The sequence below is a fragment of the Macaca mulatta genome, chromosome 18 (assembly GCF_049350105.2).
Source record: "Macaca mulatta isolate MMU2019108-1 chromosome 18, T2T-MMU8v2.0, whole genome shotgun sequence".
Lineage (NCBI taxonomy): Eukaryota > Metazoa > Chordata > Mammalia > Primates > Cercopithecidae > Macaca > Macaca mulatta.
In genome coordinates, this window is record NC_133423.1 from 25,515,670 (window position 1) to 25,537,484 (window position 21,815).

At 37.6% G+C, this 21,815-nt stretch overlaps 1 protein-coding gene and 1 long non-coding RNA gene across 25 annotated transcripts in view; one reads left to right on the top strand and one right to left on the bottom strand.

Moving 5' to 3' along the window:
* The window catches only part of TCF4 (transcription factor 4), a 363,540-nt gene that overhangs the window by 113,327 nt on the left and 228,398 nt on the right, over positions 1–21,815 (top strand). For all 24 annotated transcript variants that reach the window (XM_015122035.3, XM_077975074.1, XM_077975072.1 and 21 more), the window contains 2 exons: positions 13,321–13,382; positions 16,316–16,412. In XM_015122035.3, the coding sequence (XP_014977521.1) occupies positions 13,321–13,382; positions 16,316–16,412 (159 nt within the window). The remainder of the gene's footprint in view (positions 1–13,320; positions 13,383–16,315; positions 16,413–21,815) is intronic.
* The window catches only part of LOC144336447 (uncharacterized), a 30,170-nt gene that overhangs the window by 5,369 nt on the left and 2,986 nt on the right, over positions 1–21,815 (bottom strand). The gene's annotated exons all lie outside the window — the stretch shown is intronic.

Genomic DNA, 21,815 nt, shown 5'->3' on the forward strand with positions numbered 1-21,815 from the left:
AGTGCCCAGTGAAAAAGGACCCACAGAGGGGAGACTCATGGTTTCGTTTTCATTGCTGACATGGTTTAAAAATGTGCATTGCTAGCTGTGAAAACTCAGTCGTTGTAACACTGTACACCTTCTTTCAGCAAGTATCCTTGTGAACATTAGCAAGTATTCTATTCTCTGTTAGAATTAAATAGGTAATCATAACAGCATGAAAGGGTGAACGTATGTCTTATGCAAAATAGCCTCTTTTTATGTAGGACATCTACCAATTTTCTTGTGATTTTTGTTTTTCCTCTTTTGAAAAATGATTTTAGTCTGCTCGTGTTTAGGTACGTAACTTCTCTTGATCCCAGTTTTATGCTTTGAATGATCCCCGATACATCATTTTAAATGAGATGAGTATATAAAAAATAGGAAGCCGAAAGCATAATTGAAAATTGTGGTTACATTATCGTGAGATAAAATGGCCAGTCAGACTTCTCTGACCAATTTGATAAAAAATAAGGAGGTATCATTTGAACAAGTTGTAACATATGGGAACTGTTTTAAACACCATCATTAATATCAAGAAACTATTAGGAAATGCAAGTTTGTGTATCGTGTGTGTGTGTATATGCTGATTTTACACACACACGCACATACACACACACGCTCACACACATTTATAAGCCCAAGTAAGAGAAACCTTTGCCAATGTCTGCCAGGCATTTGGCTGAAGTGGAATTGTGAGGAACATTTTCTCAGCCTTTATAAATCGCAGTTGAAATATGTTAGCACTGTTCAGTTTATAAAATGACAAGGGCTGTAGGCTGGGCATGGTGGCTCACACCAGTAATCCCAGCACTTTGGGAGGCAGGGAGGTTTGCTCGAGCCCAGGAGTTGGAGATCAACCTGAGCAACATAGCGAGACGCTGTCTTTACAAAAAATTCACTGGGTATGGTCCCAGCTGCTCGGGAGGCTGAGATGGGAGGATTGCTTGAGTCTGGGAGGTTGAGGCTGCAGTGAGCCCTGATTGCACCACTGCACTACATACACCCTAGATTAAGAGCGAGACCCCATCTCAAAAAAAAAAAAACGAAAAAAACAAACAAACGACGAGGGCTTCATCCAAAGATTAAAGGAACTGTTTCTACTTTATATTGATTATAACAAGTTAACTCAATATTGTATGATTATGCTTATGCTCTATCCAATGGCAAAGTTCCTCTCACAGTCTTTTTTGGGGTCAGTCTTCACTCCTCACTTTGTGAGGTGGGGGCTAGTTCATTTGCATACTTGCTCTCTAAATGTGGGAATATATTCTTTTAAAAGTGGCAACTTATCTCCCCCTTCTAAAATATTTTAGATGTTTCCAATTTTTTTGTATGTCAGCCCATGGAAACCACGCTGAATTTTTCTGTGTCATGAGTGCACTTGTCTCTGCATTTGAATTTAATTGGGAAGTCCCTCTGCAATGGCAGGTCTCCTTTTCACACAATGGTTTACAGAACGTGGTGGGAGGAGGCACCAAATAACCTGTTAGGATAGCATGGATCCAAAACTGATTCTTTAACTTGCCTTTATACATTGCATTAATTTACAAGTGGGTCAGTCCATCTTGTCCTCATCTTGGCCGAATTCCTTCCAAATTCATAGTAAATTATGCCTGAATATATTCTTGTTCCTGCCCTCCCCCCTCCCACCTAGGTCACGGGGCTACAACTAACCATTGTCTGAATTGAAATGCCACTAGATGATCAACAATTGAAGAATATTTCTTACCAATTCAAATAGAACAGAAACTTCAGTCGAGCATTTATTGCCCTACATTTCTGCGGCTGTCAAAACCAGTTGATGACAGACGTGAGGATATGTAAGGAAATAGGAAGCTGTGATGGGTTGTCCCTCGTCTAGGAGTGGTGCAAGTGAGGCTTGAGGGCATTGTCACTTTTTACCTTATACATTTTTGTATTTTTTTTTCAATAAGCACATACTTAAAAATTAGTTTGAATGTTCTTAAGGAATCTTTCCGTAGATGACTGATTAGTTCAACAGGGAAAAATTATAATCATTCATTGCAGAATTTGCATACCACTTTGACCAGGTGATCAAAATTGGCATAACACTGAGGGGCAGACCAACATGCCATCAGGGGGCTGTGGAAATGATGTCCTGGGAAGGACACCAGGCCACTCTTGTAGTATTATATCAACTGGAATATAATCATGAGGAAGCATCTGATCCTCCCAAATTGAGAAACATTTCCATAAAATAACTGGCCTGTATTCTTCCAAAATTCTAATATCACAGAAAGAAAAGACTGAGGAATTATGTCTGATTCAAATGGATAAAACAGATAGACAATTCAGTACAGGGCATGATCCTGGACTTTGTCTTCTACCAGAGATGGAGGAAGTGCCCTATTGGAATACGGATTATGGATTGGATCAAAGTACCTGCAGTGTATTTTCTGATTTTGATAATAGTACTGTTTTTGTTCTTAGAAAGCACACACAGAAATACTAAGGGATAAAAGGATATAATTGGTGCAACTTACAAATGGTTCAGAAGCAACATATTACATAATTCTAACTGCACTATAATTAAAAACTTTTAAAATTTGCCTGATGTGGTGGTCCCAGCTACTTGGGAGGCTGAATTGGGAGGATCTCCTAAGCCTGGGAGGTTGCGGCTGCAGTGAGCTGTGTTTGTACCACTGGACTCCAGCCTGGGTGACAGAATGAGACCCTGTCTCAAAAACAAACAGACAAAAACCCCAAAACTTAAAAAAAATAAAAATGTAAAACATGGGAAGAATGAAAAAATTGTACGTTTTCCTTGACTTCAACCCTTTATCTTTTCTTGATCAGTTCCCAGGTGAGGCTAGGATATCTGTGTTTTTTATGAGGTTCCTTGGGGTATTTGGGTGGTCAGCCACCATTTGGAGATCACCATGTAGTGCCTAGATTATAAATTATCCCTTCAGAAAGAGTTGCTGGAATCATTTTGAGATTGGTCAGGTGCCAATAAATAAGTAATAGAAACGCCCTCAAAATTGGAGTTGAAAGGGTGAAATTTTATTTTATTTAGTTTGGTGATATGAACATGGTATAATATTGTCGCACTTTTTCTGGGGTTTAGAAGAGTAAGAGTAGCCTACAGTTGACCAGATGAGTAATATTTATTTCATACCACAAAAATTAAATGCTTTACTAAAACTTCCATTCTCTTACAGTTCTGATGAACGTTGTACTGTATGGTTAAGTATCACACTGTAAATTTAGGCAATACATGTCCTATTGAGCCCATGGAGTAAAATAGCTTTTTCCGTGATCCAAGCTATTACAATTTCACATGTGTAAAGTATTTCAAATTCATTTTTAATAGACTGCTTCCCTTCAAATACATGTGGAGGTAGATTTATACAACTGTAAATAGTTTATGCGTTTTTACAGATTTTCATTATATGTGTTTGGTACTAATTTACCTCTTTTTAATTGTAGGAGAGATAAAGAATTAGTAGTTTAAAACAGTAGGAACTGCATGTTCTGCTGTGATCAAGGAATTAGATAATCTGGCTTGTTTGCTTAAGGGGTCTGTATCTTGAGACTTTTATAGGGCAGTATTAAAGCTCTGAGCCTCCTTATTATGCCAGTACCCAGAAGATTGCTTTAATGAGAAGTAAAGGGCCTTTTTCCAATTACAAGGGAATAACTGTATTAAGTTCCTGTGTTATGTCAACCTGCTTTGATTTGATTACTGTGAAAGAAATGGATTTATCTGTCAGTGTTACTTAATTAAGCCTTCTCATTGATGTTTTGCAGAGTAATATAGTGTGGTTTGCACATTTGAGCCTAAATACAGAGAAAATTGGCCTAAAACTAAGACATGACCCCTGAAGATAACATGTAAGATTGATCAGTTGTCATTGCCAGGTCATAGGCTGCAGTGTTAAACATAGGTGGAAGGATTGCCATGTTGAAAGGGTAGAAGGAAAATCAGTTTATAGGACTGATTATTTTAAGCAAAAGGAGTTGTGCTGGAAGACTGGATTTTAGGGAAGAGTTTTGAATATGTAAAACTATTGACTTCACCAATATTAGTCAAGCATCTGGAATAGGAAATGACAATAAAAGAAACAGGAGAAGTAGATTTTGTTAAAGTATAAAAGGAAATAGAAGAAAAAGGAGAAAGCAAGAGGAAAGAATGCCGTTTGGGAGAAGTAGACCATTGTGGTTAGGCAGAGCAATTACAGCCTACAAATATTTCAATTAAGCCAGCCTCCCCTTCTCAGAACCTCACAAATGGCACCCTCGGGAGAAAAGAGGTATCAGGAAAGAAAAGAAGAAAAGAGGAAACGGTTCCATGTTTCATGTTGGCTAACCTCTCCCAAGAATAAATTCAATAAATTATTTACCAAACAGGCATTTTAAATACCAATCTGTGTATCTGAAGTCATTATAATATTATGGATTTTGCACTATAAATATTACACGTATGGTTTGAAAAATACACATATAATTACATGTAGATGTTGTCAGAGGTAGATATTCAGTTTTATTAGGAAATGAAGCATGTTCTTAAATGTATTCCTTAGTTGTTTAATGCTTCGTTTTCTAAAGTATCTACCTTTTATTTCTTGCACTTTGTGATATATCTTTAGAAGGTGATATGTCCTTAGGAGGTACCAGACACCTAGTTAAAAACTTCCTTGCAATATTTTCACATTTAAGTACTTTGAAACTTATCTGTGTAATGTTGAAATTAGGTGGTACTTTGATTTTTTTTTCTTCAGATATGGTAACTGACTTCTGATTGTTGTTCTCACCTGATTTGAAATGTTTATGCTCCAAGAAAACTGTCTTAGTTAAGACTGTTTTTTTAAGTGCTTTTACATTGGTCACATTTCAAAAAGTCAAAGAAGGTATATATAGTTCACGTTATACTCTTGCTTGAGTTATTCATGGCTCTTATTTGTAGGATATTGCTTAAAAAGGTAGGGTCCCCAAATGACTAACTTCTCTTCAAGAGGAAGACCCCAACTAGCCAATGCCATACATTTGAAAGGTTGCTAAATGGCACTTATCTCTCAGCGTTTCACATTATATATTCAAGCTAGGGTATCATTCAAGATAGATGATCGTTGACACCTCCAAATACAGAAATTCGTATAAAGGCTTCAGTGTTACATTTGGTTCAGTTTCATAATTTAACTGTTTACCACCTTGAGTTTCAAAAAGATTTCCGAGTTTCAATATAAGGAACACCACTGACGTATTTGTAACATAATAGTTACGCACTTCACTTTGTTACTTTCTCATTATCTGAATTTTATGTTATAGGAAGATGCTTTCCCTGTTTATAACAACACACAATGGAATTAACTCCATGTCTTAAGCAGCAGCAATTTAGTGTTCATTTTTGAAAAACAGTTTATTTTTAACTTAAGGAAAATAATACTGTTTTAAAGGACTTATTAAAGGAAGTTTAAGTTGGAGGTTAATTAAGGCTAAAATATTGCAGTAATTGTCTGCGAACAAATTTTTCCTACTATACTTTCTCACCAGCATATCTACACTTTAACTTTTCTTATCATATGAAAAATACTATAAGATGATCTCATGCTTGACCTTTGAGTTTCAAATTTATTTGGTTAGGAAATCCATTAGCTCTGAGAAAGCCAGAGTTGACAGCAGTCATCTGAAAATGGAAAGCCCAGGTCTGTATTCTTTATATTTAACATATTTTTTTTTTTTTGAGACAGAGTCTCGTTCAGTCATCCAGGCTGGAGTGCAATGGCACAATCTAGGCTCACTGCAGCCTCCGCCTCCTGGGTTCACGTGATTCTAGTGCCTCAGCCTCCCGAGTAGCTGGGACTACAGGTGTGCACCACCATGCCTAGCTAATTTTTGTATTTTTAGTAGAGACGTGTTTTGCCGTGTTGCCCAGGCTGATCTCGAACTCTCGGCCTCACGTTTTTCTAGTCTTACAGTTTTGATTGCTGTCCGCATAAGCAAAGTGGAGCTTTGAGTAATGAAATCATAATCCACCTGCCTTGGCCTCCTAAAGTGCTGGGATTATAGGCGTGAGCCATCGCACCTGGCCTGACACATCTTAACATTTGTGTGGGAAGCATTGACATAACCCTCATCCTTTGCTTAGTCAGATTTGGGAAGTGCTGGAAGCTTCTTGTCAAGTTTCTTGTTAGTGCCCAGATCAGTCATTCTGAAGCACCATATCTTATGTCTAATAGAAAACAGAAACAATCGTGTGGACATCGTCTGTCAATATTTGAATCTCCTCAACTCTTCCTACGTCCGTAATAGTACTCAAATTTGACTTCAAATTACTCTACTTAGAGCTCTTATTATACTGGGTGCTAATGAAAATGTGCACATCCTTAACACGCTCTTTGCTGATGAAATATTTTGAACTCTAAATTCATCTGGCACTGACGGAGAGCATATGCCATCTCAGTTTGTGTGAGGGCTCAGCCAAGGGTTCTTCCTGGACTAGGAAATTAGTAGGAGCCACAGATGTACGCAGTCTGTGAGTCTCCATAATGGTGTGGAGGATATTTAATAGTGTCTGTTGTTGCAGGGAGAAGGTTTTGAGGCAGTGTAGACTTCATTGTGTTTCAGAATGATTATCTTTCCTGGAAGAACTTAACATTCTATCTCTGAATGCATTCTGAATGTGCTGAAATTTTTATTAAGAAATCAATATATTTCGACAAGAGCAGGAATCTGTAGACTTAGAGCAATGCAAAATACCATTTTAGGCATTTTTCTGATTTCATAAAACTCTAGGATCCCGGCTGATTGGCATGTTGTAGGCTCAGAGTATAGAAAAGACAACTACACAGCTCTATGTCAAATCAATCTAGATAGCTCTCATACCTGTTTATTTCAAATCAAGCTTAAAGTTACATGGTATTTAGTCGGCGTTCTTAGCTTGGGACTCTGATCAGCATACATAACTTTTGACATGTCATTTGTGTATTACACATAGAAATACACTGAGATATAAAGAGAATACTGTAATGGTAAACCAAGCCACTGAATAAATGTAATGCTTACTGAATTCTCACTCTGATGGTGTTATACAGGTTCATGGAGAAGGTAAGATTGTTTAACCTAAATGTTTTGGGTGTTTCTAAGATCCAGGAGAGTATTAAAAAATCACTGACCTGTCTAGCAGAACAAGGAGTTATAAAAATGTAAGGCTTAGGTTTTCTTAGATATTGGAGGGATTATTAAATTAGCCATTCATGATCAATATTGGTGACTATGGTAGGTATTTACTACAGATCAAGTACTTTCCTAAGTGTTTAACAAATGTTAGTTAATTCATTTACTTTAACAATAACTCCTTAATCTTGCAAACACTATTATCCCCTTGTCTTCTGTTAGAATACTAATTTCGGAGTATGTCTTGGGTTTTCACTTCTGTTCTCATTGACCCAAGAGCCCATTATATTTTCGATGTTGGCAAATGTCCCCAGGGCAAAAAATGTGTTTTCTTCTTCCCTGGGTTCCAGCCTTCACTTTGATTTTGGCTCAATGATTCCTTGTTATCTTGTCTGCTCAGTATTTTAAATTTTTTCAAAAAACTGTCATCCATCATTTTTAGTTTTCTGTGGGAGAGTTGTCCAAATATACTAGCCTGCCCTATTTCCAAGAATGGAAATCAAACTTGCTTATTTTGTAGTTCACAAAAATGAGTACGGAGAGGCCAGTGACTTGCTCAGACCAGAGAACTGGTCAATGCAGAGTCCCTGCTGAAATCCAGCTCCTTATCCCAACTTCCAGTGCTGTGTTTTCTAAAGTTTGTCTAGTCTGTCTGACAGTTTTGGTCTTGCTGTCCACAAGAGCAAAGTGGCGCTTTGAGTAATCAGATTACAAGTTTAATGAATGTGGATAGGAAATCGCCGAAGGTAAGAATTACGTCTGAACATCTTTCCCCTAAATAGAGTGTTTGGTCATAGTTCTGCCCAAACTGTTGTGTTTTGGCACTGATCCGTCAAATACTTTATTTGTTATTTTTTTGGAGACAGAGTCTCGCTCTGTCACCCACGCTAGAGTGCAGTGGCTCTATCTTGGCTCACTGCAACCTCCACCTCCCGGGTTCAAGCAATTCTCCTGCCTCAGCCTCCTGGGTAGCTGAGATTACCAGCGCCCACCACCAGGCCTGGCTAATTTTTGTATTTTAGTAGAGACGAGGTCTCACCATTTTGGCCAGGCTGGCCTCAAACTCCTTACCTCAACTGATCTGCCTGCCTCGGCATCTCAAAGTGCTGGAATTACAGGCATGAGCCATTGCACTCGGCCAATATGTCAGACACTATAGAGGGGGCTCATGCAGAATGAATCATACAAGATGAAAATTTGTGGATTTTCAGATTGCCTCCTAAAGCAGCCAGCAATCCCATGAAAGAGTTACTAAATCTATCTTAGTTTAGGGTAAAATAAGAAATTAGAAAAATCTTGAACAACTGAGCCCATTTCAGTCTTTTGGAACAGGAATTTCTATCGTCTACTTGCTTTCTTCCTTTCCTTTTGCCCGGAGTATTATCTTTCTCTGTCTTCTCCCATCTTGGAAAAAGGGTGGCAACAGAACAAGGGAGGGGCGAGAACTAAATAGATTCAGCAGCTTCATCCCAGGTAGTTTTTCATTTGTCTCTCTGTTGCCTTAATGGATTTCACACATCTTTTTCCTGTATATTGTTTAGTCTCACCTCCAGAGGTAAACGCTTCTCCTACCACAATATTGTCTTACTTTTCACTTTCTGCTGTTTTCATTTCAATAAAGAACTAATGAGCCCACCATTGTACAGAACCACACAAGATGTTATTTGTGTCAAGCATGCTTCTTTCCTATAATAAATGTATGTCACAGTTGGGTATGATATAAATATGTAGCTCTATAGCTGTATATATATTCACATGGTTATTTGGATAATAAATTCTACGTACTTGCTGAACTATCATATAAAGCCAGCCATACAAGTTTTATTTTGCCTACTGTTGATACTATGGGCTGCTATAGGACATTCTGTCCTCTGTGTTGGGAGCTCACAGATATTTTCTGTCTGGCTTAATACCAGGATTAGGTATGTTTCTCCTAAACACTTTGTGTGTATTTATCTGATGGTTATTGTCAATCTTGTTTCCCTCTCTGCTTTGTCTACTTAATAGCTTCTAAAATTTTGACCCACCTCTCGCAAATAGCCAGTCCTTCACTGTGTGCATTTTGATAAACTCATCATACCTCTGGCCTTATTGTTCTCCTACTTTTATTTTCCAGGCGCTTGATTCCTTCAAATATTGATTTCATATCTTTTGGGTTGTATGTTTTTCTGTAATCTTTTGTGGACACAAGAGTGGGTATAAACTCCCAAATAAATATATTCACTCTGCGTGGGGAGAAGTGACAGGAGGGAACATTCAGCTGGTTAGAGAGAGATGCGAAATTCTTACTGGGGAGCCTTTACAGCAGTGAGCAGAGCTTCAGCCTCCTTTTGTGTCTAAGCTCTGCTATTTCCTGATCCCTTGGGCAAATTTTCTAACCCATCTGAGCCTCAGTTTTCTGATATACAAAACCGGAATACTATTAAGGCATTTGAGAGTTTAGCGCAGTGTCTGATATACATTCAAGTCATACGTTCACCTCACTTCTTTGAAAGGTGAGGAATAGTTTAGGCAAAGTAGCAGTTACAAAACCATGGTGGTATAGAAGAACGTGCAGTGTCCTGGTACACTAGCAGGGGTAAGGAATGGCCAGGTGTAGGCCACGTGCAAGGTTTATATGAAAATGAGTCTGGACAAGAGCTTCTGGGATGCTTATGTGATGGAGGTGTATACTGAATGCTGCTGAAGCCAGCAACCCAGACAGGAATTTGAAGATAGGGAGTGAGAGAGGCTGCTGTTGATGGTGTGGGGCATGCATTTGTCTTGTGTTACAGTAGAGTAGTCCTGTGGCTTTCAAACTACTGTGTGCATAAAAGTTACCTGGGGACCTGTTAAAACAGTTTTCTCAGCCCCACTGCCGGAGTTCCAGACTGAGTAGATGTGAGATGGACCCTAAGAAGCCAATTTAAAAATGGGCATACAGGTGATTCAGGTGGCGGATGGGCTTTGAAATGTACTTGGTGGTGCACTGGAATAGTTATTGAGGAAATGCTAACTAAGGGGCAGGCCTGACAAAGTTCAAGGAGAGGGAAGATGGAAGAAAATGACTTCAAAGCAACATGTTTACATTCATTATGAATTACCATTGCGCATGCTATAGCTTTGTGTCTTCTGTGCATATGGATAAATGAGCACCAGTCCTATAGATTTTTTTTCAAAGATGAACTATAATCAGAATTCATATGATTATTCTATTTGTTAGGTTTGGGACAGCTAGTGATTTGCCCTCATCCTTGAGATCCAGCAGGAGACCAAGGGAAGGGGAAGCCTGTTCAACAGAGAGCAATCAGAGAAAGAAAGGTGCAGCAGCGTGAGGTCAGGAAGTGGGAAAGATGGAAATGGGAAAGGCTGGGAAAAGAGCAGTCAGATCCGATTGGTCAGGAATCTATTTGTGAAGGAACCCAGCCAGTATTCAACCTGCTTTGAAAAAACTAGACTTCCAGCATTTTTAATTAGTGGATTGCTCGCTTTTGAAATTGCCCAGTTGGGAATACTCAAGTTTTGATGTGTTTTATCTGCCTGCTAATTGGCAGGCTGCTTGGTTGACCATTACTTTTCCTTTTTTCTGTGGACAGAAGATGCATACGAAGGTCTCTTGATACATTCCAGCTCAAGTCTGGGTTAAAGTGCATAAGAAACGCTGTATATTTAGTAAGAGTTCTTACTAAATTATAAACAAATTTTAGTACATCTTTTCTCCAACTTCATTCCTTTTGCTGTAGCACAGGGCTTCTCAATCTCAACACAATTTTTATTTGGGGTCAGAACACTAAAAATATATATATATTTTTAGAGACGGGATCTCAGTTGCATAGGTTGGAGTGCAGTGGCACACAATCGTAGTTCACTGTAACCTTGAACTCCTGGGCTCAAGGGATCCTCCTGCGTCAGCCCCTGCAATTAGTTAGGACTACAGGCATGTTCCACCACACTTGGCTAATTTTAAAAATTTCTGTAGAGACAAAATCTTGCTAGTTTCCCGGGCTGGTCTCAAACTCCTGGCCTCAAGCAATCCTTCTGCTTCAGCCTCCCAACGTGCTGGTATCACAGGTGTGAGCTGCTGTGCCCTGCACAGGGTATTTCTTACTGTGGAGAGCTGTTTTGTGCATTTATGAGACACTTAGTAGCAACTCTTGGCCCCTGTGTGATCAATGCCACTAGCGCCACCCAAGTTGTGACAACCAAAAATGTCTCCTGAGTGGTTTTGCCAAATGTCATTTGGGATGCAGAAGGCCCACTGGCCTGGCCGTAGTGTCCTCTCCTCTTTCCTCCAAGTCTCGGCCTACTTTGCATGTTTAAAATCCTCTTTTAAAATTGAAAAGATAAAATGAGTCCAAACAATTTGAAATCTTGTGGTACTTTATAGGGATTCAAATCTGTTCCTCCATTACTTTTTGGCCAAATTCAAGAGGAGAAATCTCTCAAATGAATCCAAGCTGGCTGTTATAGGTGAAAAGAAAGTCAAGATGCGCCAGACTTTTGAAAGCTTGCAGTGGTTGAGAGATTTTGTTATTTATACACTTTTTATTTTGGCTGAAAATATTTGGTTTTTGTTTAAGAATTAAGAGAACCATGTAGGCTACAAAATTTATTTATGTGCGAATCCCAGAGGGTTGTAAGTAGCTTCTTTGTGTGCTTCAGTTCAACATATACAGGATAGGCCAGCATGCTGAGTTGTTAAACAGCAGATCTGGGGAAGGTTTTACACCTTTTCTCTAGGCTTGATGCAGTCCCGAGAGCTTTCTTGACATGCCTTGAAGCTCACAGTGCACTGATTTTAACTGTCCATAGGGGACATCTGTTTGCAGTTTGTGTTATCTTCTGAAGCACCAACTAAAAGGAAGTGAAATAATATTTGTCATTAAAAAAAAAGAGAGAGAGAAGTTAATTTAGTGGTAATAACTTAGTTGTTGTCGCTCTTCTATCTCTTAAGATATTCTGAAACACCGTGTACTCTACTGTATCCCAAAATAAATCAATTAATTATACTATGATTACTTCTGCTGATAATAAAATAGCAGTAATAATAAAAAGAATGACAGTAGAGCATTAAAAGAATAAACAGTATCACTGAAATGTTAGGAAACACAATAAATGGGATTGTATCTCCTGAACCATAGTTTCACACTTCCTCCTCCACTTCTGTCAGAGGGTGTTTGTGATGGCCGTCTGTTATCAGCCGTGATCAAAATAATGTAACAGTGAAACTTTTTATACTTTTATGAAGGCCCTTTCATCAAAAATCTCACAGCCATTTCTAAATATAGAGCGACTGATCTTTAAAACACTTTTGTGTTTTAGGCAATTAATATGGTAACTTAGCTGTTAGACTTTCCATCCTGCGTATTTGCCATTTGGAGCGTGGATGGAACATTTCGTAATCTACTCAGCATTGAAACTTCGCTGGTATCGAGTTTAGAATTCCAACTTTTCGACGGTTCATGTAGGTCTTTTCACCGTCATCTATCAAAACAAAGCATTGCTTTATAATGGAATAACCACATTCATTTCCACATATCAAAGCCCAGATTAAGGATTGCAGGCCAAGTGGTATGTCTAGTTAAAAAAAAAAAAATGGAAAGACAGACCGTATTGTCTTAACCTAAAAAAAGTTTTTATTTTAAGTCCTAACATCCCTGTAATGTGCTGGTGGAAATAGACTACTGAATACTTTCTCAGTCTCATTTTCTGTTGCATGTCTGGTGTCTCCTGTGATAAGCCTGGGCTGTGGAACAGAAAGGATCCAAGAGCATTATGGCGAGGATGCTAAAGGTGTTAGTGTGGATATTTACCTTAATTTAACTTTTTTTGGATTAAAGCTGTGTTAGTGTATTTTAAAACTTATTTTATCCAAAAGATTGTAATAAAACTTTAAGTACAGTTTCACATCTATAAAAACTGAGGCTGTCAAACACTGTGAAGGATAGAAGTAATTTTTATGTTCATACCTCTGGTTCCTGAGGGTCCAGTTCATTTCTGCTATGAATTTAAATGAGTTAATTTAAGTAGATGGGTCAGAAGCCACTATCATCATGGTAGCCCTGTGCCTGGTTCTTAATTAAAGGCAACAGGAGATTAATTTGAAACATTAATTTAAAAGTGCATATACAAAAAGAAAAAATTACTGCAAGAAAGCCTAAAGAACTTTTCTCTTGTCCCTAGATGTAGAAGACAGAAGTAGCTCAGGGTCCTGGGGGAATGGAGGACATCCAAGCCCGTCCAGGGTAAGTATATCTAATCTTTTCTCCCACAACCAGACATCCCACATACGTAAATTGACAAACAGAAGGTGTGTTTCTCTCTCTGTTTCTCTCTCTCTCTTTCTCGCACGCGCACACACACACACACACACACAGAGGCATGGGCATGCACGTGCATACAAACACACACACATATATGTGCATACTAAATTTAATGAGGATCAGCTTGACTTTGGAATTTTTTTTCCCATTCTCTTATTGAATGCTGTTATTCAATTTGACACCTGTTCCACTTCTGCTAACCAGAAGAAAATTCCTTCATTACATATTTGGTCTTTCTTTTGTCAGTTGTTGATCCATATTACACAATGCTATTTGTTGTAGATGGAAAAACTTTAAAAAAATTCCTAATATCCCTATAATGTATTGGTGTGAACAGACTACGGAATAATCCCAAAGATACAGTATGAGGTTCTGTCCTACCAGTATGATCTGCGTACTGAATCTGAGTTGATTTCACTTTGTAGACATGTTATCATTCCACCAGTAGGGACTTTGATCACTAGTTGGATCATTCATTTATTTGCTCTCAAGTTTTTGCTATTCTTTTCCACAGTTTTCCTACATGCATTGGTTGTTTCTTGGGGTGTAATAGGAAGACCACGGAATAAGAGTTGGGTGGGTGGTTAGGCACTATGTATTTTTGTATGTATATGATCTTGGGCATGTCATTTCATCTCTTGTGTCCTCATTTTCCTATTTTGCAAAATGAGGAAGTAGAGCCAGAGGATCATCTATGTTTCTTCCAATTTAAATATTCATGATTTTGTATGACATTTCTTTAACTGAATCATTGCTAGGCCCTCTAAAATCCATGTCAGCTTTTATGATGTACATATAATGCCCCAGATTAAAAGTACACTTAGTGTACATGGTAAAACCAACATCTCTTCCTCTCCCAACCAGCTATATATAGATGAAGCATTCTGCAGGGAGGGTAACATTTTACTGTAAATGTTCACACAAATTTGGGTTGGGGGAAGGTTCCATTTTGGGATAAGAGGCAGGGAAGGTAATCAAGCTGTCAAAATGAGGACATTCCAGCAAGTCAGAGTTAGACATTTCCACCTGTCCTTGGCATTGTGATCCTTAGTCTAGTGTTCAGGGTACAGCAGGATCTCTAAGCTTACCAGTAACTTTGTGAGCCCTTACACCAGCTGTCGCGCTTGACATTCTAATGCTTTATATGGATGGGTTGAGGAAATCTTTCCTCCTCCTCATGTTACAGTCTGCACTTGCAGAAATAAATCCATTCCCCTTGACAGCAAGTGGAGATCATAGAACTCCCCTCAATTGTTTAGTTCATCCAGATTTTCACAATTTCTTATGATTTCTCCATTCAGTACACATGGTACTTTTAATTGTGTTTCAGAAAACAAGGTCTGTTTAGAATCATCTTAATTTAGGATTAAAACTAACTAGCTTTTGGTTTTTGTTAGCTGTCCTGCTATTTTTCTCACGAATATATTGGTGAATAATTTCAAACCAATTTAGTGTAATTTATATTTTCTAAATCCAGAAGTTTGCATGAGACAAATCATTTGTGGCAGATTTATACCCAGGCAGACTTTCAAGGTCTCTCTTTTTTCATCTTAACATGGGGAGAGTGTCTACCTTCCAGCACTGTGCTGAGGATTAAATTAGATAATATATATTAAGCTTTTAGTACACTATCTAGGATGAGGACACTTAATAAGTGATAATTAGCATTATGCAATGCCTGGTATAGAATGAATGAGTATACTATGATGGGTATTTACAATGTAGCCTCTTTTTATAGATCGACATGTTGGCAGAATTAGACTATAGTATCAGTCAAGTTAGTTGTTACACATGAGGAAAGGTGACTGAGAACGGGGTTGTTTTCCTTAAGGTGGAGGGGATGTGTCTTTTCCTAGTTCATGCAGCAGCCCTCTTTTTGTGTGTGTGGGCAGATTCTGCCCTTTGACTCACATGCAACCGATACTTCTGAGTAAATTTGACTTAGACTTTATGGGCAGTTCCACCAGCTGAGCAGAATGACTTCCCCCCCCCCTTTGGTCACTTTATGCAATTTAGTAGACTGAACGTTGAACCATGTAGTATAGATGATTTTAACTCTTTTCTACCATGTAATCAAATTTCCCCATTAAAATTAAGTAACTGGACAGCTTAAAAACATTGTTTTAATTTTAAATTCCCCTTAAAACAATAAACTGATTGTAATAATGAAATATTTCTGTCAAAATTTGTCTTCTTTACAACTGGTTGTTTTTTTGTGACACACTTTGTCCAACTCCAGAAATGCTAATTTATGCTAATGTTTTGATGTTCATATCATAGTTAAATCCTAATATTCTTAACTTTCTTATGTGTTAATTACTTATGTGACAATCTAGTTATCTTACAACCACAATAGTAACTATAATAAAACATTGAAACTTCAGTATCCTATAATAAAACATTGAAACTTCAGTATCCTCACACCAAAAGTTATTGTTTGAATGGCTCTATCTTGGTATTTGAAAAGCAATTCATTGCATGCTATGCCTAATTTCCCCTTGTGGCACTATTTTGCTTTAATGTGGCCTTATTAAAATAATAATTTTTAACATACGCAATATACTTTATAGGTGTCTGATGTTTTACATACACTATTTTATTTAATCATGTCAACAACCCCATGCCGTTGATACCATTATTATTATTTCTAAGATTTCTCAGCTATTATGAGGAAAAGTTGGACTTCGTAGACTCTAGAGCTTTCTTACCTGTGAAGGTGCAGATTCCTTCTAGTGAAGTTCCAGCGAGGGAATAGTGGACTCCAGTTTTTTTAGGATGGGAGAAGTGTTGGTAGTGGGGCCATGTTTATGTGCTGTTTATTAATATAACAACTTACACTGTTATTTTATTTACAGAACTATGGAGATGGGACTCCCTATGACCACATGACCAGCAGGGACCTTGGGTCACATGACAATCTCTCTCCACCTTTTGTCAATTCCAGAATACAAAGTAAGACTCATTTTAAATTAACCTACACCTTTTAAATGCTTATGTTTTACTATAGAAGGTAAAACCATGTCCTAGACAGAGGTTCTGCTTTTAGAAATTTGGATATTTAGTCAGTTCACTTGTAATAATCTTAAATTGCAGAGAAGTATTGGCAGTCTGTGTTTGGTAATAGTATATCAAAGATTAAGTTTTACAACCATATGGAATGAAATGCTTTTAGTGATACTGAATCTACGTGGAAATTTTGTTTTCCTTAGACCTAAAGCACGGACCACAGTTTCAATGTTGCATCAGTAGTTTCTGAGTTAAGGTAGATGAAGTCGAAGTGGTGAATATTTAGAATAAAAATATCACGGGGCTTGTTGATTGGCAATGATATATAGTCAGTGTTAACTGTGATTTCTGCTAAAGGGTTTATGAAAATAAATGGTGTTAATGGGCTTAGTGTGCTTAAATCAGAGTAGTGCGTTCAAGTTGAATTGTAAAATCGGGTTGTGTATTTATCAAGGCGTGAACTTCAGTGCTAATGGCCTAGGCAGACCACATCCTGCTTTACTAAAGCAAGTTACCTGTTAGTTTGAGCTGTCTGTGAATCTCCAGCATGCCATTCATCCTGGCATCGTCAGCATGTTTTTCTGCTTTTGGCTACCCTGTAGGGACGTTTGTTTAACAGCAGTAACTTGAGCAATGAAAAGATGATTCCTATTGTCTTAAGAGGTCCAATAGCTGGCTACTTTAGTTTTGATTGAAAAAATGATCTTTGTTCTAGTAAACATGAGTTTTTAACAATATTAGTAAATATCTCAACCTGGCCAGATTCTCTTGAGAATCTGTCAATAAGTGAAGTTACATTTCTTGGTACAAGCTGTTGGACAACACTCCAAGGAAAACACACAACGGTAATTATACTTTTCTGAGACCATAACTGCAAATGCTTCTAAAGAATGTCATGATTTTAAGCTTTGGAAGCTATACCGGTTACTTCAGGTCCTTGAATCTCGCATTCTTTGAAAAATCACTGTCAAATCCATCTAAATGGATTTCAGATATTTAACACAAAATAGTCAAAGCAGGTAAATAGTAGCAACTTATAGTTAATGGGTGACATCATATGTTCATGCCTTTGAGTGTCTTACCAACTTTGAGAACCACAAGGTTGGTTTTGGTCATAGGATGTTCTTATTTTTGTGTTATTTTTGCCGTCAAAGTAGTAAATTTCATATGTATGTTTTAACATTGTAACTAAAACAGGAATCCCAGTCCTTTATCAGTTGTTGATAGGAAGGTGCATTGTTTCTTGTTCTCAGGATATGTAGATACAGGTGACTAGATACATTTATCAACTTAGATTCTAAAAGGCAGCTTTTGACTCTTCAGTGTCAATAGTTATGATTTTATTTCCAGCACCTTTGCTTTTCTATTCATCTTCACACAACTGCTTAGAATAAAAGATTTATTTGAAAATAGAGTCTTGAGAAGTAGCACTTAAATAATATACTAACTTCCTTGGATCCTAAAATGATCCTCTAATGAGCTACAGTGAGAAAAATGAATAAATAAATACTCATAGTGAGAAGTTTATGTTTTCTATGTGAAAAAAGTTTTAACTCTAAAGAACAACTTGATAAATTAATATTCCAGAATACACCAAGCAGTACAAACAGATTAAATGATTGTTCTGTTCATGTTTCCTCATGGGCAACTGCTTTACAAATCAAATTAGTTTTTCAATCCAAATAGTATTTAAAATATAAGTGGCCTGACAGTCTAGAGCAGAGAGAGCGGATTCTTTTCACTTGGTTGTTGTTTAGGCTGCAAATCCATGTCAGCCTTGCTCTTTTATCCCGTCTGCCCTCCTTCCCATTAAACTCTTAAATATGGAGACCAAGACAGTCTCCTGCATTGTGATAGGAAATGCTACTATGTCCACGAGGCCCCCACCCACTGTTCCCAATGAAAGGACTTCTCTGTTAGATAAGCTGTCTGGTTTGAAACATGGCTCTTCATTGTTTACAAACTGCTACATTTTCCACCTCAAGCAGATTTTTGCACAGAAAAGAATTGTGCTTGGGCTAAATGGTTTATCTGACATTAACTGGCGCAGTGTCAGACTGGGGTCAGGGAAGTCGCCCTCAGAGCGAGAGGGCATGGCGCGGTATGCGAAAAAAAATGGAAAAGGGAGAAAAAGACATTGAAGCAAGTATGAAATACCTTACAGTTTTATTTAGAGAAGAACAATTTTTTTAAAGAGAATTCACTCTGATGCTGCATTAAAAACTCTTCCCATCGCTGTAATTTCTCACATCCCAGACGCCTTCTTGATTGGCTTGCGTATCTGAAGGCTAGATTCGGGGAACAAAGATTCTCATTGATTTTGCCCAAGCTGCTGTTTGTTTAAAATGAAACCACTTTTCAGATGAGCCATATTTGGTGTTATGTTACAGCTTTACAAAGAAAAGATAGATCACTTTCAAGAAATTAAGGACAATTAATTTACAAATGGTAATAAAAACAAAGTAAGATCTATTGGTGTAGGGGACAGTTTGAACTCCTAGCATATATGCTGTGTTCTAAACTGCACTTTGTGTCCAGACCCAGAGCCCATGTTGTGACCTTTGTGGACATTTTCTTTCTACCAAAAGAAGGTAGTAGACTTCAGTATAAGTGTTGGACAACACTCCAGTCTCCACTTTCGGAATCTTTAACTGGTTTTCGTTAAAAGTGCAAAGTATTTCTTTCTGTTTCAAAGACTTAATTCTACCGTGATGTCGCGTCAGGGTAAAAGCTATAGCATCAGAAATAAATCAGCCACTTTATTGGAGCAGATTCTCTATTGTCAAATCAATCAAGCCTGTGACTGAATTAGGCGTCTGCTACAGAAATAAGTGACACTAATTTTACAGGAAAGAGTTATTAACTGCAGATGACCTGATTTTTTTTTTTCTTTTTTCTTTTTGGTAAACTGTTCATTTAGTAAGGCTTTATTTTATTGCAAAGAAAGAAAAAAGTACTGGACTACTCTTTCTCTTTGAGAGTGGATTGTTATTAATTATATATTTTGTTCTTTATGGCAGTATACAATTTTAGAGAAATGATAACAGGCATTGCTAGTATATTTGTCTATAAGCTCTTTTATGGTAACGAAACCCATTATTACAACTCTGAACTTCTTGATTTCACATGAATGGTTTTGCATTTTACAGATTTTTAAACATAATACTTCTATTTGGCACTGAAATTCCAAAACTCAGTTCATTTGTGTCTCTATTTCAAATTTATGCAAAGTGGGATGTAAGTTATAAGAGTAATAAAGTGTTTCAGCCTAGGCAACATGATGAAACCTCATCTCTACCAAAATTACAAAAACTTAGCCAGGCGTGGTGGCACGCATCTGTGGTCCCAAATACTTGGGAGGCCAAGGAAGGAGGATCTCTTGAGCTCAGGGGGCAGAGGTTGCAGTGGGCTGACATCATGCCATTGCACCCCAACCTGGGCAACAGAGTGAGATCCCATCTCAAAAGTAATAAAATGTTTGTGTTAATTTATTCTTTTAGAAATAAGCTTGTGTGTGTGGAAAAATAGCACTATTTGATAGTTTGTGAATCCCTAAAGTAAAATAACCAAAACACCCATGTGTGGTTATACATGCATGGACACACATGTACACCCACACACCCGATGTATGTATTGTGCTAGAAGAATTAATGGCATTTCTTAGTTTATAAGATTGTTCTGTGTTCCTGTCTGTGATTATACTTGTCATACAGGGTTTTAGTGGTTGATATTTGTAAATCTGTTAAAGAAAAGCCTAACTAACAGAAACAGAAAGCAAGCTCCTACATTTTTAAAAAATAGGTGTGAATAGCCTTTCTGTTTGTTTCGATGTTGGCAGGGCTGAGAGATGTGAGTACTGACTGTCTGCATTGACCAATTCATATACTTTTACCTGACATTTACTAAGAACTCACTCATTGCTTTCATTGTGTAGATACATGCCAGGTTACATTTTGCCTTAGTTGAAATTCCATGCATTGTTTTACATCTGGAGAAAATAAATCATTTCTTCCTTATGATTGCCTATCATTATTAATGATTGTAATGTACACTGGACCTATTGGAAACTCGTTCCTTGCAGTTCTTAAACAATGTGATGAAACCTTCCTAGGTGGTCAGTTGGATAGTTTTCAGAGTATGCTAATGGTAGAAAGGGTCCATGAGTCTAACTCCTGTGTTTTTTAAGAGGGTTATTTATATGCTATAGAATAGTTTGAAAATCCTGGCGAGAAGTATATGGAAAGAATATGCACTTAAAAAAAGAAAACTTTTTTTTCCCTTTGTCAAGCACTAAACTTTTGCAGGTAATTGTCCAAATATTTTTACAATGGTAGACAATATATTTTCTAGCTAAAACTATTTGATCCAAGGAAGGAGCTAAGTATTCCACTTTCCTTTTATTATTCCAGAGCATCGATTGAAAACTGAGGATAAGTGAGCAAGTTGCCCCATAAAATTACATACATGGCATTTGTGACTGAAGGGTGTGAAAAGTGATACTTTTGTACACTTGGCTACAGCTTAGTTCAGCATCAGGGACTATGCTTTCACATGGCCCATTTTGAATGGTTCAGTTTCCTTACTGTGGTATTTGGTACTAGTCCTACTCATGGTACTTTCTCAGAGCATTAAATAATTTACCACCATAGAGTAAATGGTTTCTAACCTAGCTCAGTGGAACATTTTACTGCTGGATTAGATTGAGGTTTCAGGCAGAACTGAAGAAAGCTGCTGGCTTACAGGATGACCTTTGAATCTCATCTGGGTTAGCGGTTGATATTTTGATTTGGTTACTGTGGTCATATTGTGACAGCTGCTAGCTCATTATAATTCGGTTCCACTGCTCCGTTTGCCTAGCAGGAATATTTAGGTTTGTATTACTTCAGAGTGTTTATGGCTACCCTGAGTTTAGCCCAGCATAAAGGTGAAGTGTTGTGAGTGTTTTCAAATCCCAGTGGCAGAAGCGGATGCCACAGTCTTCTTGTAAAACAGCAAATGTGAGTACATGCTAATACAAGGAGTTTTACTCTTCATTGTAAAACAGAGAATAAGCAATGAATCAGCTTTTACTAGGAAAACTGTTTTTGGAAGCCTTAATGTACAAAGGAAAAGCATGACTACAAAGAAACATAATTTTTCAAAGCATGAATGAGATGTTACCTGACTTCGTGGTCAGATATTTTGTTCTGTGCAAAAGTGTATTAGAGAATAGCAAAACCTGTAAAATAATGGCAATCATTTGATGTTTGAAAGTTCCAAAGGTCAAATAATCTTTAGTAACTTCATAAGAATGGAACTGTGAATATAGATGTCAGCTCTAGAAATTTTAGTTCGCTTTTTAAATGCAGC